The sequence below is a fragment of the Lycium ferocissimum genome, chromosome 11 (assembly GCF_029784015.1).
Source record: "Lycium ferocissimum isolate CSIRO_LF1 chromosome 11, AGI_CSIRO_Lferr_CH_V1, whole genome shotgun sequence".
Lineage (NCBI taxonomy): Eukaryota > Viridiplantae > Streptophyta > Magnoliopsida > Solanales > Solanaceae > Lycium > Lycium ferocissimum.
In genome coordinates, this window is record NC_081352.1 from 37,785,196 (window position 1) to 37,807,535 (window position 22,340).

General features: G+C 33.5%; 1 protein-coding gene and 1 pseudogene across 1 annotated transcript; one reads left to right on the forward strand and one right to left on the reverse strand.

Moving 5' to 3' along the window:
* The first annotated feature begins 1,066 nt into the window (after nucleotides 1-1,066).
* LOC132036098 (uncharacterized) lies at nucleotides 1,067-9,879 on the forward strand (annotated as a pseudogene).
* Nucleotides 9,880-20,232: 10,353 nt separating this feature from the next.
* LOC132036784 (seipin-2-like) lies at nucleotides 20,233-22,340 on the reverse strand. Its single transcript, XM_059427163.1, has 2 exons — nucleotides 21,342-22,340; nucleotides 20,233-20,897 (listed from the first exon to the last, which is right to left on the reverse strand). Exons 1-2 carry the CDS (start codon nucleotides 22,260-22,262, stop codon nucleotides 20,412-20,414), a joined length of 1,407 nt encoding a protein of 468 aa, XP_059283146.1. The 5' UTR covers nucleotides 22,263-22,340; the 3' UTR covers nucleotides 20,233-20,411.

Sequence of the window (22,340 nt, forward strand, 5' to 3'; positions counted from 1 at the left end):
TTGGAACCTTGAAATTGACATTGAAAACATCATTATCACGGGATTATGGAATTGAAATATATTTTTCGCCATTAGATTTAAAAAAGAAAAAAAATGAAAATTGCGCACGAATTTGGGGGAAAATTGAAATTGAATGGGATAACGGACGTTTTTGGAAAATTTGGGGCGGGCGAACAGCCTTGCAGCAGTTCAGATGCATAGATCTCGAAAAAATACCCAAAATCAAAAAAAAAAAATCGCATCAAATGGACATCCGAGCGCAAAGTTATGGCCATTTAAAATTTACCCAAATAAATTAGTAAAAGGTTTTTTAATGGGTTATTTTGGTACCCAAATCCACTTTTGGGTTATTTAAGTTGCGGACTCCAATTAGTTGGGGTTGAAGGGTATAACGCAAAAAAAAAAAAAAAATTACACATAAATAGCGATCATGAATTGATTTTTTGTTAATTGATTATAAAAATAAAGTTATAATCACTAAAAATAAAGTTACGCATTAATATAAAAATAACGTGAAACCCTAAAACATAAATAACTTAAAGCTAATGATAATGCGGCAAATAAAAATGGACTTCAAGCACTTTTCAACCACTAAAAGCGACAATCAAGTTTTGTGTATCCTTGATGTGTTGAGCCTACCTTATTAATCGCACAAAAATAAATAGGTTCTATATAAAATATTCAAGTTTTAGATCTCAAGATACATGACCCATGTTAAAGTATGTGAAAAAGTGTGAAAGAAAGGAATAAAGAAAGGAAGAAAGAAATAAAGAAAGAAATAAAAAAATAAAAAGAAGAAGACATCCTTTAACGCATGAAAATCATGCGTTAAAGAACTTTCCTAAGTCTTTTAACGCATGATTTTGCGTTAAAGTGCTTTTGTCTTTTTTTTTGGTATATTTTGGTTATACCATTTTTTTAGGGTTATTTTGGTTCCGGACTCTCAAAACCATAAGGCTTTATCGCTAGCAACGTGGCTTTATCGCAGAAAAGGGTATGCGCACTACGCACCCCCTTATTCGTCACCAAAACCCCAAAACATATCTTCCTAACACACACGCCCCCCTTTTTATTACTCTCTTCAAACCACAAAACAAAAACAAAATAATAATCAATTTCATACTTTTCATCTCTACGTATTTCAATCATATATCTCTTACAAACCCTAACAACTAAAGTACTATTTAATCTGTTTTGTGGATCCTAATAAGGTATTTTAACTGTTTCTGAGCATCACCGGGTCAAAAAACGGGTCAGTTTGAGGTTTTGAGCTAAGAGCTGAGTGTTCTAGAAGCTTCGGTTAGCCTGGTAACGTTCTAGAAACTTGTATTGATTGTTTATGTATTTGTGAAGGTGGGTTTTAGTTGGTAAAATCTGAGATTAGACTATTATTACGGAATTTAAGTTGTTATGGATTTGATGATCAAAGGGATTGTTTAAGTTGTAATAGATGCTTTTGATAGTGTTTACTTATAGAGTGAATCTTAAGGGCTAATTTGAATATTCAAAAGAAATTGAAGGGTTATTTTGGGGAAGTTTTTAGAATTGATGACTAAGCTGTGTCTAGAGAAGAACGGGATTGTTTAAGTTGTAATTGATGCTTGTTACAGTAGTACCGTTATAGACTGAAATTTAAGGGCTGTTTTGAAGATTTTAAAGAAATTTAGGGGTTGTTTTGGTGAAGGAGGTTAAGTTTTGGAAATGATGTCTGTGGAAAGATCTGAGTTGTAATCGATGCTTGTTACAGTAATACAGTTTGATGCTGTTTTCTTGTAGCGTGAAAGTTAGGGCTATTTTGAATATTTGAAAGAAATTGAAGGGTTATTTTGGTGAAGTTTTGGAAACCATGTCTGTGGAAAGATCTGAGTTGTAATCGATGCTTGTTGTAGTAATACAGTTTGATACTGTTTTGTTAGAGAGTGAATTTTAGGGCTAATTTGAATATTCAGAAGAAATTGAAGGGTTATTTTGGTGAAGGAAGTGAGGTTTAGGAAATGATGTCTGTGGAGAGATCATTTGAAGCATGGGAAGAGGTTCAAAGGCATGGGCAAGACTTAGCGGATAAGCTTGCTCAAGGAGTTACTGGTTTGATTCAGTCGCATATTACTCCTCCATCGTTTCCATGGCCTTATTCTCAAAGTTCCAAGCTTTTTGATGTAGAGTTCCCAAGTCAAAATTTCATTCCAAGGGATTTTGGGATAGCTGTGGATAAATCTGCAATTGCTGGGGTTTCAGCAATTTTCGATATGGGGAATAGAATAGGACAAGCTTCCAAGATTTTCGATGTAGAGTTGCCAAGTCAAAATTTCATTCCGAGGGATTTTGGGATAGGTGTGGATAGCTCTGCAATTCCAGTGGTTTCATCAATTCTTGATATCGGAAACAGAATAGGGCAGGCTGGAGCAGACTTTGGGGTTTGCTTGAATGGAATGGTTCACCAGTTTTTCAGGAAGTTGCCGGTGCCTTTTCGGCAAGATGAGCATTTAGGATCCTCTTTGATGGCTGTGACAGATAGCCAAAGAGCTGATCTAAGTATTACCCTGCAGGAGGATTTGGGATCGTTGGCCGAAAGATTTAGGGGATATGGGTATACTGAAAAGGATTCAGCTGAAGGTAGACCAAGTGAAGAGGAGTTTTTTGGTGTTAATTTGAAGGCATTCAAACATTTTGGCAGATCACAGGTAAACTTTTAGTGAAACGTGAAAGTGTTATGTTCATGTCCAGTCACATCTATAAATTTCTTTATTTTTTGGCTCATACTTGTGGAGCGAGAAAAGATAACCAAACAGTACGGAGATTGAGGGTAACTTGTATGTTTTCAATCATTGATATGATTCTTGCTTCGCATGTTATAAACGTTTTGATGCTATAACCGGAAGAAGATTTCTGCATTTATAAGACACTTAAGCTGCAGTGTTAAAAAAATGAAGATTTCCGTTAGTTTGTTGTTGGATACACGCCTTAGCAAGTATAATTTAGATTTTGCACTCGGAAGATACTTAAGCTGCAATGATGTGAAAAATGAATATTTCCAAAGTTTGTACTTTGAATACGAGCATTAGCAAGTATAATGTATGTCTACTGTTTTAGAATGCCCCATTGTTCAAGGGCTCAAGGCTGTGGTAGACGTTTAGAGTTTGCCCATAGTGATGTCGAAGCATTGCTTTCCATGTATAGTTAGCTGGCTTTCCCATCATAGGTCGTGTTAACCTATAATAAGTAGTGACAGGGATCCTCTTTGAACATATGAGTTAAGTTCTCATAGCGACTATGTAAAAGCGGGAGACCTGTAGAAGGGAAATGTTAGCCTAGAATCTCAGAGGAAAACTGAGGGAAATCCTTTGCGGGGACCTAAGGGCAAACCCTGAAAGTTCCTTTAAGAAAATGTGAAGCCAAAGGGAAAATATAATGGAGAATAACAGGTTGAATAATTTCAAAGTACTGCGATCATGTTCCTATTCTGTTTAAAAAAAGGACTAAAGAACTCTTGTCCGAATCAAACAAGGAGTCCTTGTAAATCAAGAAACATTTAAAAGGAACAAAGATAATAATAAATAAATGCTAATATGACTAGGAAACAAGCATGACGAAGTTATCTAAACCAGATAAAATTAATTTCAAACCCCTATGGACAGAACTGGTTTCACCAGCCCCTCTGCTCATGCATCCGTATGTAGATTAATAATTGCCAGTGGGAGAAGTACAATCGATAGTATTAACTATGGAGTAACTGTAGTAATCACCAGCCCCTCTTAATTACGGGACGCTGACTAATAGATAGTCATCTCAAATTCCGGAACGCCGACTAATAGATATTCATGAGGAGAAAGCAACAGAGGTTGTTTTAGGACTTGGTGCTTCTAGAAATTGTCGGCGCCTTGCTGCTACAGAACTTATTTGTGTGCTTCTTATTGCTTATCAGCTTTTTAGTAGAGTATTATTGTTGGAAATTCAGCACAGTTGATTCAAAGCTAAACTAGCGATTAGAGAAAAGGCCTAAAATAGTACATTATCTTTGGGCTTGGACTCAAAATCATCCATATTCTTTTACTTGGAACACTAATAGTACACAATGTTTACTAAAGTGGTGCACTTTTAGTTACACTCCAAAAATCCCGTTAAAATTAAAAAGAGATGAAAATGGAGACACGTGCTCATCAAGTGAGATATTTTTCCAACAAAACCCAGCGTTCATCTCCATAAAACACTGGTCACCAGTCCTAATTTACCAAAGAAAAAGAAAGAGAAAAAAGAGTTCTTGATGTTAGAGTTTGCCCTGAATTTCCTATCATATTTGAATTTTATCATAATTGTGTTTTAATTCAAGAGAGAGTTCTTGATGTTAGAGTTTGCCCTGAATTTCCTACCATATTTGAATTTTATCATAATTGTGTTTTAATTCAAAAGAGATTTCTTGGTAGAAAAAGTTTTCTTTGGGGAAAATGATTCTACCATATTTATTCTTTTTCTTGTATGAGAAGATTTAGACTTTTATAAACAGAAGATTTGTTCTTCTCAATCAGAATACAATAACATCCACAATGTAGTCTCTAAACGAGTCTTATTTAGGGAGAGATTTTCTCTCAACAATTTTTATGCTTTTTATTAGTTCTCTCATGTGTAGGCCAATTGGCCAAACCATATTAGAATAATAAGTTTTATAATATTACGTCTTTTTAGTATATTTTTTTTGTTGTCTGATTTATCGTCATTCAAGATTTGCAATTGTTAAGCTTCCGCATGACGCCTTGATTATTTTAGTCCCAACACTTGAGAGTAATTAATGATTTAAAGCCTTTGTTGATAAGTTGAATTTGCAATACGCCTAAAAAGGTTTTAATTACTTGAAAGTCCAACACTAAAGAAAAGACTGATTTTAAAACAGAATCTTTGCTAGCTAAGGGAAACAGATCTTTCGTTGGACTGGTTATTCTTTGACGGTAGAAACAAGCATGCATGAGTATTAGCTTGGAATCAACTAATTAGGGTATAGAAGCAACCTACTTTCTTGACTACGTCTCAAGAGCTCATCAACATGAATGACTCGGGAATGAATACTACTAGTCCACCGCATTCGATGTGGAGCATGGTTCAGTTAGTTGAAAATTTTGATCCATTATCTCAGGAAGAAATTTTTTTGCTAATACAATAAGGAAAAGAATATACAGGTAATGTACGTGTTCCCAAGGAGAATGAGTTTCATCCCTTTGCTGCTTAGGTGATGTGTCTGTTAAAACTTAACGGAATCTTTGGATTGTGACTAAAAGTGCTCCACTTTAATAAACATTGTGTTCTATTAGTGCTCCAAGTAAAAGAACATGGATGATTTTGAGTCCAAGCCCAAAGATAATGTACTATTTTAGGCTTTTTCTCCTAGCGATTACCTTCCAATTAACTTCTGATTTTGCTGAGTGATCCTTGCTTCCAGATCTTGGCTGGGATGATCAACATTTACATGTCATTTTGCTTCGGTAGGTAGAAAACTTAGCAAATACATACCAAGTGGCTGCTTGTTTATGTCATTTCATGTATCATGCATGTCTAAAGTAGTGATTCTCTTGATCGCGGCCAATTCCCTTTGTAATAAAATAAAATTGGGGCCAGTTGTGGGAGTGTACCTGCTCTAAACTTGTGTAGGTTTGCATGAGGTGAGAAATACGTTGTGATTTATATTACTCTGTTGTGGAGATTTGAGATCTTACTTTCTTGATCTCCAAGTGCAGGGTACAATCAACTTTTCATCAACATATGAAAGTAGGACCGGGAATGTAGAAAGTTCTGTGGCTGCTAGAGGAGATTTATGGAGAGTAGAGGCATCACAGGGCAGTTCCACATCAGGAAATGAAAATTCTTCCTGTTCCTTGTCCAACTTGGCCCAGTACTTTTTGTCCGTGATTCAACACTACTGCTGCCAGTTCACTTGTCTAAGCAACACCTTCTTTGGTATGGCTATGACAGGAAGGTATGTTAACTGTAACTTTAGGACATTTTTTGCTTGTGTTGAGAAATCTTCCAGTACTTTTGGCCACCTGGGGGGGGGGGGGGTTGGGGGCATATTGGCTGTGTTGTAGCATGTTTATTGTACAGGCACAAGTTTAGATATTCATGATAGTTTAGCTTGTATTACATGTAATTGTGGAATCGGATTGGCAGGGCAGCATTAGGTACCGATATGAATATAGAATCTGTAATGTTGGCATGGTTTATCTACTCTGATGGAGAGGCCATGAACTTATCTTGAATTCCAAGCCTGTGATGTCCTTGTGTACCAAATTTAGTCAGAAATTGTTACCATATTTAATGAATGATATCAGTAACCTTGCTTGTATAGATTTATAATCTCTTAATTGTATACCTAATATCACATGACACACATCTGAAAGCAAAGGAGAAAAAAAGGAAGTGAAAAATGACAGGCACTGGTGAGCAAACTAGCAGTATACGAAGCACCAGTTTTTTGATATTTTCTGTCACCATAAAAGCTCTATTGAGCCTTGTGTACACGAATTGATCATTCATTTGGAATTCAGATTCAATTGGACAATTCACGCGAAGTACTTTTGTATTCGGTTACTGTTTAGTTACTGGTCCTCCTTTGGCTTTGAAGAGAAATACATAACATTGAGTTAATTCTGCAGCATGAAAATGAAGACATATTCTGGAAATGGAATGGTAATGTGTTTAAAGTTTGTTCCACTCGGTAATTTTTACTGGTCATACAGATAGTCAATGTTAGGATCTTGAACTTCTTGTGAAAACAAAAATTATTATCTTAAACTGTCTGTCCTGCCAGCAATGAAATTATGTACTTCATCAAAAAAAAGAACTCTGTCCTGTTAATTTGGTAATGGGTCAGTGCTCATAATGAGCTGGCCTCTTAGAAGATTGAATTATTTTGGCCTCCCCTGAATTGACACATATTTTTTACATTTGTTGTGTGTACAATAAATTGCATTAATTTACTTGTCTCTTTTGATCAATGGACAGCGTGGGATGCATTCTCTTTGTCCAGCTGTTTGGTCAAAACATCGAAGGTGGCTGCTTATGTCGATGATTTGTCTTAATCCTTTTGCATGTGTAAGTGGAGCTTTATATTCATGTAAACTACTGGTATTTCTGCTAATTTTGTTCTAAGTTTGTATACCATGTTTTTTTAATACACTTCTCATTATTGAAGAATTACTTTTCTTTAACTGTATGCTAGCTGATGACATAGCTGGTAACATTCCCCTGGAAGCCATGATGCTCTATTAAGTCTTTAATTTTGTCTACTGAGAGGTGGTCTAAAGATGAATTGAAACCAGTACATATCAGAACCCACTATCTCTGCTCTCTCTTATATTTTTCTTTTTCCTTCCATTAAGCAGAAAGGTTTGAAAAGATTGGGAAGTTCTTAACCTGGGTGTGAAGCTGTGGTGTAATCTTAGTCGGTGTGCTTTCAGTCCACTCTTCCCTGTTTGTGTATCCCTTGAAATTCTAACATTATTTTCTAGTCCACATGTTATTGAGGGTGATGATTATGTGGTGCTCTTCTGTTATGTCTGTTGTTCAATGTGTGTGATCCATGATTTTTTTAATACGTTTGTGTAATGAGGGCTGTACCTCATATTTGTTCTTGTTATGTTCAAGGTGAGGGTGGGAAGTCCTGATATACACAAAGTAGAGAACCTGCACCAATATTTGGTTCTCTATAAAGACCACCCACTAGGCTAAGACAGACACCCACTTCTCCTGAGTCTTTACTGAAAGATTGCTGCTTCTCCAATATCACCAGGTCTCGCCGTAACTAACTGAGAACTTCTTTTTGCACCTCTTGTGCCATTATAGTACAGAATGCTCATTAGAGAAGGAAAAAGATTGACGTTCATCAATTAATTCAGAAATGCAGCAGTGTAATATAGATATGTTTACTTGTGAATCCTTCAATAGATATTCTATTGGAGTAGCTTCGACTCGATTTAAAAAGTTATTATTAACTCCGTACTCTTTCAGCCACATACAATGTCTTATATATTTGAAGGCCTGAAAAAAAAAATGGTTATTTGTCTCACGATACTTTCTTCACCTCGGTAATCCCTGAGCTAAATTTCCAATGCTGCTTTACATAGCACATGCTAGAATAGAGACTCGGTGATTGGAGGTGGCTTAAGAACCTGATATTGTATTCAGGATGTGGTGTTGACATATTGATCTCTATTAACTTGTCTCTATTTAGTTTACATGCAAGCAAGAACAGTAACATAAGGGTGCATGACCTGGTAATCCTTTTATTCAACTTGGTGGGTATGGGACCATTCTCCACTTAAGTAGCAGACTTGGTGCACAAGAATTTGATCTCAGATGCTTTTCTTCACTGTTGTTTTTCTGGATTTGGAAGCTTAATTACTCATGTATTTGTTGCTTAGCAACTCACTGGACCTCTTTATTTTGCCAGTCGTTTATGGACTTGCAGTTTCCAAATGGTCAAATAACTTATGTAGCTGGGGAGGGTTTTTCCACCAGTGCCTTTTTACCTCTATGTGGAGGTTTGCTTCAAGCCCAGGGTCAATACCCCGGGGATCTCAAGTTCAGTTTCTCTTGCAAGGTGAGGTGATGTTTAACGTGAGGAGTTATTGACATTCGATGATTTCTGTACTTTTTCAGCTACTTCATCAGGTGTTTTATTTAAGATAATACTTTCATTTATTATATGCAGAATAAATGGGGAACATGCATTACGCCAATGGTGCATTGGCCCGACAAATCATGTAGCCTTGGGGTTACCCAGGCTTTAGCTTGGAAGAGATCTGGTCTCATGTATAGGCCAACCGTTCAATTAAGGTAATACTAGCTGCTTCATATTTGTTAAACACTGAACTTTTCTGCTATCTGCTGTTTTATGGTGTTGGCATTAACATCCAATTGTGCAGTGCAAATAAGGAGACGTTGCTCCACAATTGAGGAGTTTCTCGATATAAGTTTTCTGTATTTTTATATAAAACTGAAATCTTCAATTGTCATGGCCTTTTCCTGGTCTTCTCTGTGATATGGTAATTGTGTTCATTGCACTTGCATTGTGCTTACATGTACAGTTACTTATAGTTATTCATTTTTTTATTGTGGAAACAATTCTTGAGTTTTAATCAGTCGTCATCTAATCATTTTCATGTTTCCACTATGGTATCAGTGTATGCCCGACATTTGGTGGGAGCAGCCCTGGTTTGCAGGCAGAAATCACACATTCTCTAAAGGAAGAACTAAATATCATCTGTGGCTGTGCACTTGCAACACACTCTTCTGCTTTTGCATCTTTAGCTGTGAGTCATTTCTGAACTCCTCCAATCTTTTTTTTGGGGGGAGGGGGCAGGGGGCAGGGGGTTGTTACCATGCCAGGCACCGGCTCTCACTCCACCCCACATTCCCGCTTCTTGTTTTCTTGTACTTTATTTTGACATAACCCTTTTTCTTGTGTAAATGCAGCTTGGGCGATCAAAGTGGAATGGAAATGTTGGTAGCTCAGGGGTGGTTGTTAAGGTTGAAACCCCTCTTGGCAACATTGGCAGGCCTTCCTTCTCCGTTCAGTTGAACAGCGGCATCGAGTTTTAATACATGAAGAAATTTCTCCTGCCCAAAAGCCACATAATACTTGCAATCAACTGTAAATAGCCTATGCCTTCAGTATGGCAATGAAGGACTGTCGCGTGTATAGTTCAACATCTAAACTCTGTACTGGTATTATTTTTCTTTAATTGCGAAACGGTGAAATTGGCTCTATAATTACAAAGATAAGAATATTTACGTTTCCTCTTTTAGAAGTCTAAGCTCGTTGTACAGCTTTTTGTTCCAAATTGACTGATTTAGACTCCTTTTGATCGAAATTAACTGGTTTTCTTCCTTTCATTTTTCAGGTTTTGTTGAAGTTGTAGCTATTTTTTTCTAAAAAAAAGAAATGTTTACCTCTTGTTTTATTGGTCTATAGCCAAAAGAATTATTCTGGAGTATATTTTGAGCAATGTTTGATTTTAGATTTGCTTATATTAGACATTAGAGTTTATATCTTAAAGTAACTGTAAATATTTTGAATCGAATGAGTCAATTCAAATTGGGACAAAAAAGCTGGATGTTTTTATTTTATTCTAGAGAATTCAGTGCAGCGATTAGATTGTGATGCGAATGTTTTTCTCATAACCTAAAAGTTACAGGAGTGGAGCAGATTAGTCGCAGTAAGATTTGCCCGGCCCATCCCGTCGCTATTAAACTTCTCGATAATTGGTGTTAGAAGTTTTGTTTTCTATGAGTTTCTTTAATAATGTTTTTAATTTTTTAAAATATTAATATATTTTTTATAATTATAATTTTTGTGTTATTATACTATTTTATTACATTATAAATTAAAAATTCAAAAATTAATTCATGGGGCTTACGCCTTGGCCTGTACTAAGTAGAACGTCTCGCCGCACGCCCCGGCCTTTTAAAATACTGATGGCTAGTAAGAACTTCTGATTTACAGGTCTTTTTTCTCGAATGATTTTCGGAAGCCACGTGGTTGATAACTGCTGCCTCAAATGTTTTCGTTCATGTAAAATAGGATGCCATAATATCAAACATTACCCTCATTTTATTATTGGAGTTCTCAGTCTTAGTATGGCCTTGCATGTTCAATAAAAGAATCAAATCAATGTATATTCACCCGCCTTACATGTTCAATAAAAGAATCAAATCAATGTATATTCACTCCATACTCAAGTCTGACTCCAAACAATATATTTCATCACTAGTGAAAATGTGTATATTTGCACGAATTGGTGCTGTATAAACATATATACACACAAAACTATTGTATGTATCTAATTTCTACTTCTAGCTAAGATATAACAAAAAGACTAGCTAAACTGGTGGTTAGCAGCCTTTTCATGAAACTAAAGGTTGTAGTTTCCATTGGCAAGACGCAATTTTGGTGCATCGTTTGATAAATAAGGAGAGCCATGAGGAGGATCAATAATTTCATCGAGCTCTTCAACTTCAATTGTCTCTTTTTGGGCAATTGGATCATCTTTTGCAGCCTTTCTTTTGATTCGGCAAAGTACGTAATTATCTTTGTTATAACTCTGCAAAAAAAGAAAAATCGACTGTTAATATAGTAGAAATCATGCAAAAGAGATGGAAAGTAAAGACAACTATGGTGAAATTTTAATTTACTAGAAACTTATTATCTCAAAAATGTAGAGTGATAAATTTGGGGAAAAAATAGTATTGAGGTGCAATAGGTTGTGTTGTTTGGAATTTACAAAGATTGGTTTCACGATAGCTAGATGCATAGGTGAAGGTAGAATTTTCATCGAGGAGTTCATCATCTAGTAATATTAACATATATAAACAATAAAAAATTTGACCTTTTACATAAGGTCTGATTTTTCGGTAAAGGAGATTGAATGAAGTTTTGGAGTTTTAGACAAATTTCACAAAAGAAAAAAAAAGAGTTAGCAGGGGCGTATTCAATAGTATAGTTATATGTTCATTTGAACCTATAATTTTTAGTATAGACGTGAATTTATTTATGAAAAATCATAGAAATTGTTGAAAATATTGAATTTTGAACACTTACTCAAACAAGGTTATTGGCTTAGTAGTTGAAACCTGAGTCTTGAACCCATCGAACTAAAATTTTTGATCCGCCTATCAAACACGGGTTCATTCACAAAAAAAAATAAAAATAAAAAAAAAAATCCAAAACTAATTGAATATGCAAAAACAGTTTGCGCGCACTCTAAAACAAACGCCACCTTAGCCTAATTTAGCTCCAAAATATTGGGTTAAATTAAACTTAATATCAGCCGCCTCTCACCGAACCATATACAATTTTCCCCCATGCTAGCCAGCAAAATGTACATACATCCAATGTGCGACTTCTAGCATGAATTTAAATTTAGTCGGTCCCAATGCAGGTGTTAGACACCGGGTGAAAAACAAAAAAGAAGATAACCATAAGCAAATCAAAACCGGTGTGGTGGTATGGATAACACCTTCTATACTTAATCAGAGAGTCTCGAGCAGTGGCGGAGCCAGGATTTTCGCCTAGGGGGTTCAAACATATAAAGAAGTAAATACACGAAGAAGTGAAGGGGGTTCAACATCTACTATATATACATAAAAAAATAATTTTAACCTTATAAATACAGTGTAATTTTTCGGCTGAGCCCTGGAAACTACTTAGATCCGCCACTGGTCTCGAGTTCAAGACTAAGGAATGAAAAACAATCCTGACAGGGAGAGCTTCCCCTTATAGGCCTTACCGCCTTAAGCAATGTGAATTTGGATTAATCAATGTGGGCGTCGCACAGATATGGAAGCTAATTTTTTTATTAAGGGGATTCAAAATCTTAATATCAACGATTTCCACGAAGAAGCCAAGGAGAATCAACATCTGCTATATAACATATCGGCGAAGGGAGTTTAGGTAAACTCCCAATGATTATACCAAAAAAACAAAATCAAAACCTCATATCAGAAAATTATGATTATTGTGAACTCACACGAGAACGTTGACGCAAGTAGCTCTTGACAGTTTCACAAAGTGAATATTCCTTCATTAGCCACTGTCCATCTTGTGGTGAACCTGAATTTTGGTACCTTAAACTTCTTTTGTATCCCAAAAGTGAACCTCTTTCACTACACACTTTTTTCCCTTTGTCTTGTGATTTCCATGAACCTTTTCCAACACTTCTAACATACCTTGTATTTTCTGACTTTTTTTTCTTCAACTCAGTGAAAAAATACAAAGTCTTCTCTTTTTTACCATTAAAAATAACCCATGGCTCTTTAGAATAAAGATCTTCGTATTTAATTGGAACAAAATTAGAATAAGGTATTCCCAACACATGGAGTAAAAGATATTTCATCAATTCTCCATCTGTTGGGTGAAATCGAAATCCATCTGCTTTTTGTGCAGAATTTTTACTGCATGAGGTTTTTTCTTCTGTGATGGTGAACATAATTACTGGGTACGAGGTTGTTGGAAGGGATAATGCACTTTATTTTTGTCGGTATTTTTGTTGGTACGAGGTTGTCCGATATTACGGTGTATTTATATGTGACGTGAGCTGGATATATTTGGTAATTTGAGTTGTGGTTGGAAAAGGAAAATCCTATTAATTTAAGACTTATTTGGTTTTGGAAACTTAATTTTGTGTTGTGTTATAATTTGGAGATGAATATGAGAATCCCATAAAACGAGGTACTTGTATGAAGCCGTTCAAAGGCATTATAATAATGTATATAAATGGTAATTCTTCTTACAAATTGGAAATATTGTAACACTAATCCGGAAAACCAAATTCGTTTAGGATTTGATATTTGTTAGTTTATTTAATCCACGTCTAAATATAAAATTTGGTCAACTTCATATAGGACTAAAATTTTCAACTATAGTTAAAGTAGGTTTTTTACCCTTACTAAATTTTCCAACATTTTAGATTATAGTGTATTTATATGTGTAGTTATTTTTTGATATTGCTTGATTTTTTAATATGGGGTCTATTTTTTTTAATTGCCTTTTTTTAATATGAGGTCCACTTTTTATTTTTATTTTTTTATATATGGAGGTGGACGCTACTATTTAATGCCCGTTTGAATACTTTGGATTATAGTGTATGTAGTTTTGTTTGGGTAGTGATAATATATAAATATATATATATATATATATATATATATATATATATATATATATATATATATTATATTGCTAATTAACACACACACACACACACACACATATACTATGTTCAAAACACGATTAATATAACATTGTAATTTGTGCTCCGTATCCAAAACTATATTATATTAGTGTTTACAACGAATACAAAGTTTGCAAAAATTTATTAATACTTTTTAAAAGAAAAGACTTGTTTAAAACGAAACTATTTTCCTCTCTTTCACACAAAATAATAACAATATTTAAGCATCAATTGATACTTTAAATTTTAATTCGATTAATTTAAAAGTGTAAAATATTTTATTGTTAATGTATGTAGATTGGACCTAAACAATACTTATTATTTTTTATCAAATTTTGATTTGGATAATTCTAATTCAAATTATTAAATTAATTTTACATGTTTAAAACGAAACAAAGTAAAAATTTGATTTTCTATTTTAACGAAGAACTACTATTTTTATTTTTTTATTTTTGGTGAATATTCTTGATTTAGCTCATTTTACTGGTCATGTTGTCTTTTGCACTTTTTTTTAAGGAAACGTCAATTAGAATTATAATTTGACTAATTTACCTTATCTATTATTTAATCTCCATTTAATATTATTTTTTCTTTTACGACATTAATCTCTTTTCACATTTATTAGATTAAGAATAAAATCAAATAGAAATATTTTAATATATTTATTTTAGTAAACATAACAAATAAATGATATGGCGGAATAGCAAATACAACAGTTAAATATCTAGATTAGATCCCAGGCTAATATAAGAAAAGAAAGGAAATTGTATGGTTTGATTACTTAATCTTTTGAAGAAAAGCAATAATATGAGGTCCACGTTTTTTACTGTACAATAATTTCATTTGCTCCGGCTAATGGGTTGATACGCATGTGCCAATGAATCCACCATTATTGACTTAATGAGAATACTTTGGGAATTACATGAATATTGTTTGATTTTTTAATATGGGGTGCACGTTTTTTTTTTTTTTTTTTTTTTTTTTTTAACATGAGTTTGGAGGATTTTTTTTAATATATTTTTTAATTTTTTTAACATGGGGTCCACTCTTTTTATTTTTTGTTAATTTTTTTTAAACATGAGTTGGGGACGGACGATCCATTCCCCAACCCATGCTTATATATAGTATAAATAAGTATATTTATTTTAGTAAACATAACAAGTAAATGACATAGCGGAATAGCAAATACAACAGTTAAATATCTAGATTAGATCTCAGGCTAATATAAGAAAAGAAAGGAAATTGTATGGTTTGACTACTTAATCTTTTGAAGAAAAGCAATAATATGGGGTCCACATTTTTTGCTGTACAATAATTTCATTTGCTCCGGCTAATGGGTTGATATGCATGTGGCAATGAATCTACCATTATTGACTTAATGAGAATACTTTGGAAATTACATGAATATTGGTTGATTTTTTAATATGGGGTGCACCTTTTTTTTTTTTTAATATGGGGTCCACCTTTTTTTTTAATTATTTTTGATATTGCTTAATTTTTTTAATATGAGATCCACCTTTTTTTTTAACATGAGTTTGGAGGATTTTATTTTTAATATATTTTTTAATTTTTTTAACATGGGGTCCACTATTTTTATATTTTAGTAAACATAACAAATAAGTGACATGGCGGAATAGCAAATACAACAGTTAAATATCTAGATTAGATCTCAAGCTAATATAAGAAAAGAAAGGAAATTGTATGGTTTGACTACTTAATCTTTTGAAGAAAAGCAATAATATGGGGTCCACATTTTTTGCTGTACAATAATTTCATTTGCTCCGGCTAATGGGTTGATACACATGTTGCAATGAATCCACCATTATTGACTTAATGGGAATGCTTTGGGAATTACATGAATATTGTTTAATTTTTTAATATGGGGTGCACGTTTTTTTTTTTTTTTTTTTTTTTGATATTGTTTAATTTGCCCGTGCACAATATTTTAGATTATAGTGTATTTATGTGTGTAGTTATTTTTTAATATTGCTTGATTTTTTAATATGGGGTCTATTATTTTTTATTGCTTTTTTTTAATATGAGGTCCACATTTTTTTTTTAAACATGAGTTGGAGGTGGACGACGATACCACCTCCAATGCCTGTGCTGGGCACGGGCCCAACACTTTGGATTAGAGTGTATCTATGTGTACGTAGTTTTGTTTGGGTAGTGATAATATATATATTTTATATTGCTAATAAATACACACACACACATATATTTATACTATGTTCAAAACACGATTAATATAATATTGTAGTTTGTGCTCCGTATCTAAAACCATATTATATTAGTGTTTGCAATGAATACAAAGTTTGCAAAAATTTATTAATACTTTTTAAAAGAGAAGACTTGTTTAAAACGAAACTATTTTCCTCTCTTAAGACTTGTTTAAAACGAAACTATTTTCCTCTCTTTCAGACAAAATAATTGCAATATTTAAGCATCAATTGATAGTTTAAATTTTAATTCGATTAATTTAAAGGTGTAAAATATTCTATTGTTAATGTATGTAGATTGGACCTAAACAATACTTATTATTTTTATCAAATTTTAATTTGGATAATTCTAATTCAAATTATTAAATTAATTTTACATGTTTAAAACGAAACAAAGTAGAAATTTGATTTTCTATTTAAACGAAGAACTACTATTTTTTTTATTTTTGGTGAATATTCTTGGTTTAGCTCATTTTACTTGTCATGTTGTCTTTTGCACTTTTTTTTTAAGGAAACGTCAATTAGAATTATAATTTGACTAATTTACCTTATTTATTATTTGATCTCCATTTAATATTATTTTTTCTTTTATGACATTAATCTCTTTTCACATTTATTAGAGTAAGAATAAAAATTAAATAGAAATATTTTAACTATATTTATTTTAATAAACATAACAAATAAATGACATGGCGGTCCACCTTGTTTTTTAAAATTTTTTTATATTGCCTTTTTTTTAATATGGGGTCCACCTTTTTTTTTTTTTTTTTTTGGATATTGCTTAATTTTTTTAATATGAGATCCACCTTTTTTTTTTTTTTTACATGAGTTTAGAGGATTTTTTTAATATATTTTTTAATTTTTTAACATGGGGTCCACTCTTTTTTTTTTTTTTTTTTTTTAAACATGAGTTGGGGACGGACGACGATCCATCCCCCAACCCATGCTTATATATAGTATATAAATAAATAGGGTGCTACTATTTATTTTTGACGAATTATAGAGATTATTTATTATGAATAAATCGTGGGAGATGGAGGAAGCAGGAAGACAACTTTTGTAAAAAGGCATCTTACTGGTGAATTGGAGAAAAAATATGAACCCACGATTGATGTGGAGGTACATCCATTATACTAACTCACAAATCACGGAATTTGATTGTTAGATATTAGTTATGTGAGGCTCTTTTTGTAAGACTAAAAAGTGAGCCCCATCTTATACTTTTGGGTCCAAAAATTCTAGGTGTACTATTTTTATCTCATAAGAAGTCCCACACAATTAATGTCATTGTGTGAGACACGTTATAAAAATTTTCGTCCTTCGGTAACTGCGGTTGATGGTCAACGTGCAGTTATATGTTTGATGTTACGTCCCGGGTAACCTAGCAGAATGTTCGTACATGGTACCGCGATCTTCGCAGAGTTTGCGAAGAAAACATCCACACTGTTCTTTGTGGAAACAAAGTTGATGTTAAAGAACAAACAGGCTAGGGCGAGGCAAGTTACATTCCACAGGAAGAAGAATTTGCAGTGCTATGAGATTTCGGGTAAGAGTAACTATAATTTTGAGATGCCTTTTTTGTATCTTGCTAGAATGATTGTTGGGGACGCTAATTTGTACTTTGTGGAGGCGAGCTCTTGCTAGCTGCATCTTACCGCTTTCCAGATCAAGTGTTATATTTTTATCCCTGATGTTGCACTTTTTTGAGGCTCTGTTTGAATTTGTTACTTATATTACTTGCCTACATGTTGGGAAATCGGAGGAGATACTCTCAACCAATCAAATTCTCTATTGAAGACAAGTGAGGCAACGACGACTCTTCATTGTTCCACTCAACTTGACTTACATGATCAATCATTCCCTTTGAATAAAAGTGAGGAATATTTTTTTCCACCAATTTAACTTATATAATTAATCATTTTCTTTGAAAAGAAGTGGGGAATGTATTCTTCCACCAACTTAACTTAATTTAAAATAGTTAAACTACATAGGTATTTATAGATTTTCTTCTAGCATGTACCTAATTTAATTCTAAATATCCTTTTATCTTCTCAAGTTCATGAACAAACTGGAATAGTACATGCATCATAATTAATTTCTTAAACTTGAACTTAGACAATTCATGTATCAAAAAAAAAAAAAAAAAAACTTTTCTTTTTCTCAATACAAGGTTCATTTTTCAACACTCCTTGAACCTTGTGAATGGAATTCACAAAATATTCTTCAACTTCTCAAATCTGGATTTCAGCTTCTTATTCCTGAAGAGTCAGTAACAAAGTTGTCTCCTCTTCCTCCTCTTCTTCGAGTTTGAGTTTGAGTTGATCACAACCTTGACTTGCAAAGCTAGCTCAAGACTATATTCGTTATGTGATCTCATCATTCTTCAAAACATCCTCATCTTCTTAGAAGATGTTTCCTTCGTGAGATTGAGGTTGTCACATCAGTTTCATCAGAACTTTCCTCTTCAGCATTGCTCTCCCCTTTTCGAGACTTCTCAGCAGCATGAGCAGTTCGTTTTCATAATTTTCTCAATATCATTTTCTCAATATCATATTTATTGTAGAAATCTTTTTAGATTCCACAACATGATAGATAATATTTTAGAAGCGTCCATCTCTTCAGGAATCACTTCCTTAAATTTCATCAAAGCTAGTGTTGTAAGACTCGACAACATGCTTTCTCATGTTTATAATCATAAACATTTTCATCTTTATCTCTTCTCGGGTTTCATAAAAAGAAACCTTCTCCAACATCTCTTCATCAATTCTTGGTAGATGAGACTGTGATTTTCTTATTCATCTTTCTCATGGAAGCAATATTATCCACTACCTCTCTACTCGAGATTCTTCGTTATGCAGCTACTTCATACGTAATTGCTTCATCAAGGTTATACCTTTGTTGGGTTCCTTATCCTAAAAAGCATCCTTCAAAAGTTGTTCATTTTAAAAATTTTGGTAGTTCCACCTACCAAAATAATTACTTCAAGCTTATGCTTCTCTAGCACAGAATTCTCGTAGCTATTGTAGCTAATTTCATATTCATCTAAATCTGAAAATTCATTCTTTCAGATCTTTCAAAAATTCAGGTTCTCTAGGGGTCCCTTAAGACAAGTGGTTGTGATACCAAATGTTGGAAATGTTTGGCGGAGACGACACTCAAATTACTCATCTCTCTTGAAGACAAGTGAGGCAACTATTCTTCTTTGTTCCACTCAACTTGACTTACATAATCAATCATTCCCTTTGAAAAAAAGTAGAAAATATTTTCTTCCACCGACTTAACCTACATAATCAATCATTCTCTTTGGAAAGAAGTGGGGAATATATTCTTTCACCAACTTAACTTAAATAAAATAGTTAAACTGCACAGGTATTTATAGGTTTTCTTCTAGCATGTACCTAATGTAATTCGAAATATCTTTTTATCTTCTCTTGAGCAACTTTCATCTTCCCTTGTTCATGAACAAACTAGAATAATACATGTATCATAATTAATTTCCTATACATGAACTAAGACAATTCATGTGAAAAAAAAAGAGACTTTCTTTTCTCAATACAAGTTCCATTTTTCAACACTACATACACTACTAGAAACAGAGGTTTTTCTCACCGACATTCAGTGAAAATTTTGCATTATAAAACATGATTTTTCCCGCCTCATTTCCACCGAACCAATTCACTGGGAAAAAACACATGGTGAGAAACAAGTTCCCATTGAAACGCTGGAAAACTTTGTAATTTTTCTGTATGAAAATACAATTATTTAGGTTTTTCCCTCTGACATCCAGTGAGCATAGCAACTAATCATTTTTCGGTGAGAAATTCAGTGGGAAAATAATGATTTTTAGTAGTGATATTTGATTAAAGAAAATAAAAGGGGATAGTAATATCTCATTGTTTCAGTCTAATCATGCACTTGTAAATTATTTACTGTTTAACCATAACTAAAGGCGGACAAGTGTTGCTTCTTCTTCTTCTTCTTCTTTTTCTTTTCTACTTCCTCAACATTGTTCTAAAGTTCAATTTTTCAGCTCTAATCTTTATGGGATGTTGCTATGTGTTCTAAGAACTTTTTTGAAGGTCAGGATTTTGCTTGACATATCATGAAGTTTTGAATTGAAAGATTAAACTTTATAACACAATGTTCTCAAGTTTTTTGAACGGAAAAACGTTGAATTTAAGGGTACAATATCTCCTGAAGTTTTGAATTGAAAAACTGAACTTTAAAACATGTATAAAAACAGATTTTGACTAGTCGCTACCTAAACAATATTATTGATTGATTTGTGTAATCTGTAAATCGCATCATGAAAAAGTTTAAACTATTAAGACGTGATAGTACTTTCATTTATTTAAGTCCGCAACAACAATATTGTCGTTCATCCTTGACAATAATACAGTAAGAAATACAAGAAGTGACAATAATAATCCTACTAAAAATTTAATTTGCTAAATGCATTCTTGAAATATTGTTCAATCTCTCACCATGAGATTTTGTTCTTGTGGGCATTCTTTTTAGTTCCAAGAACTGTCATGATCCTTTTCCCTGGTAAAAGCACAGGCCGACAAAATATCAAAGCAAAACTGATCTGACTCAAAAACACCAAAATCCCAATCCACACAAAAACAGTTCTTCTCCAAATCCAAATGATTCTTTTAATTTGAGGTAATTCAGTTTCCACATGTAATGTTGCTGCATAAATTTCTGGTATGCCAGCACCTTCTGGTTGGTATTCTGCTCTTTTTTCAAGAACAACCTTAAAACATGCTGTTGGCTCGAAACCTTCTGTGAAATCGTTTATGACAAGTTTAAGGTTTTGTACTTCTGATTGAAAACCAGTGACAAGGGGTATGGATTTTATTGCTGTTTGGACTAATCGGATTGGTTGGCTTTTGAATTGTAGCATGGTTGGGTAGCTTGAGGTTGCTGTCACTTTGCCATTTGCTGATAAGCAGTCCACCCTTACCTTTAAAGAAAAAATTAATACAATGAGGATACTAGTGATTTATTCATTTGTTCACTTGTTCAAATGTTGACACCCGCTTACAAATCCTGCGTACGTCATTTATTGTTATATTCAAGTAATTGAATTTTAACAGCTATAATAATAGAGTCAAAAAATTCTGGTACATTAAAGTCATTGAACCTTATTCATTATAATGTTAAATTCACATAATTTTACCCACTAAATAAAGTTAATTAGGGTTCTATTACTTTAACGTGTCTAAAAATAATTTATGACTTACTGTAATTGTCGGAATATTTGGTGACTATATTGATATGGTGGTAAAAGTTCAGTTACTTTGATGCGTAAAAAACAGATTTGTAACTTTAAGCGGATAAAGATCAGTGGCCATATACAAAAGAAACTCGAAAAATCACACATAAAAAAAATGGAACTTAAGGATACCTGGAAAATCCCAAGCTTCCTGTTGTACTCGGATTCAGGCATGGTTAATGAAACAGTAAGCTGCAACTTGTGATTATAAGGTATGGGCCTGTCTTCAATTTTGGGCTTGGAAACCAATGGAGCAGAAAGTCCAGAAGCTGCAAGAGGTACAAAAGCAACTGGGCTAGTTTTTGTGTAATCAAAATTCAAGGCCTTTGTTGTCTCAATTGGTTCTTCCAACAAACGTCTCATAGTAAGCCCACTTACCACAAAGCCCATCACCAACAAACCAACAAGCAGAAAACAAACATAGGCAGCCCAAAACAACGCCCAACAGAACCTTACTGTCAGCTTCAACATAGATTTTTGGGCCTTAATTTGGCTGAATACAAAAGACATCAAAGTCAACCAAGATTTTGTGCCAAGATTCATTAGTTGCTTCTTTAAATTCTCTTTGGCTAAAGTTAGTGTATTAAATGGTAATGTCAATACCATTATCCAGAAATTCATCAAGGAAATGGGGAATGTAAAAAGTTTTACCATTAGACTCATTTGAAATCCGAATAGTTTGAGCATGGTTACTGCTAAAAAAACAGTAAAATCAAACGATAATTCAGTATTAAAATGCTCGTTACTTGACTCAATTGCAGAGTCCCTAGAGGTTCCACATGCTAATTTCTCTTCTTGAAGGACTGATTTGCCTTTGTTTCTCCTTTTTTCGCGAGCAGTCGCTTCGTCGGTCCATGAACTTAAACTTGAGCATGAAAATGCTTCTTGAGATTTTCGACCCATTAAGGCCTTTTCAGCTCCAACAAGCAAAGAATACTTCACCAAATTTGTGACAAAATTTGGTGATTTTTTGTAATCTTTGCAATTGAATTCAAGAAAATTATCACCATCAATGCCAACAGCATTTTCACCAAATCTTGCTTGTTCATCCATGGATATAATTGGGAAAGATTAACTCAAGAATTGGATAGTGTAAAAAGAGAGGTGACAAAGAGGGACTTCCCTGTGAAA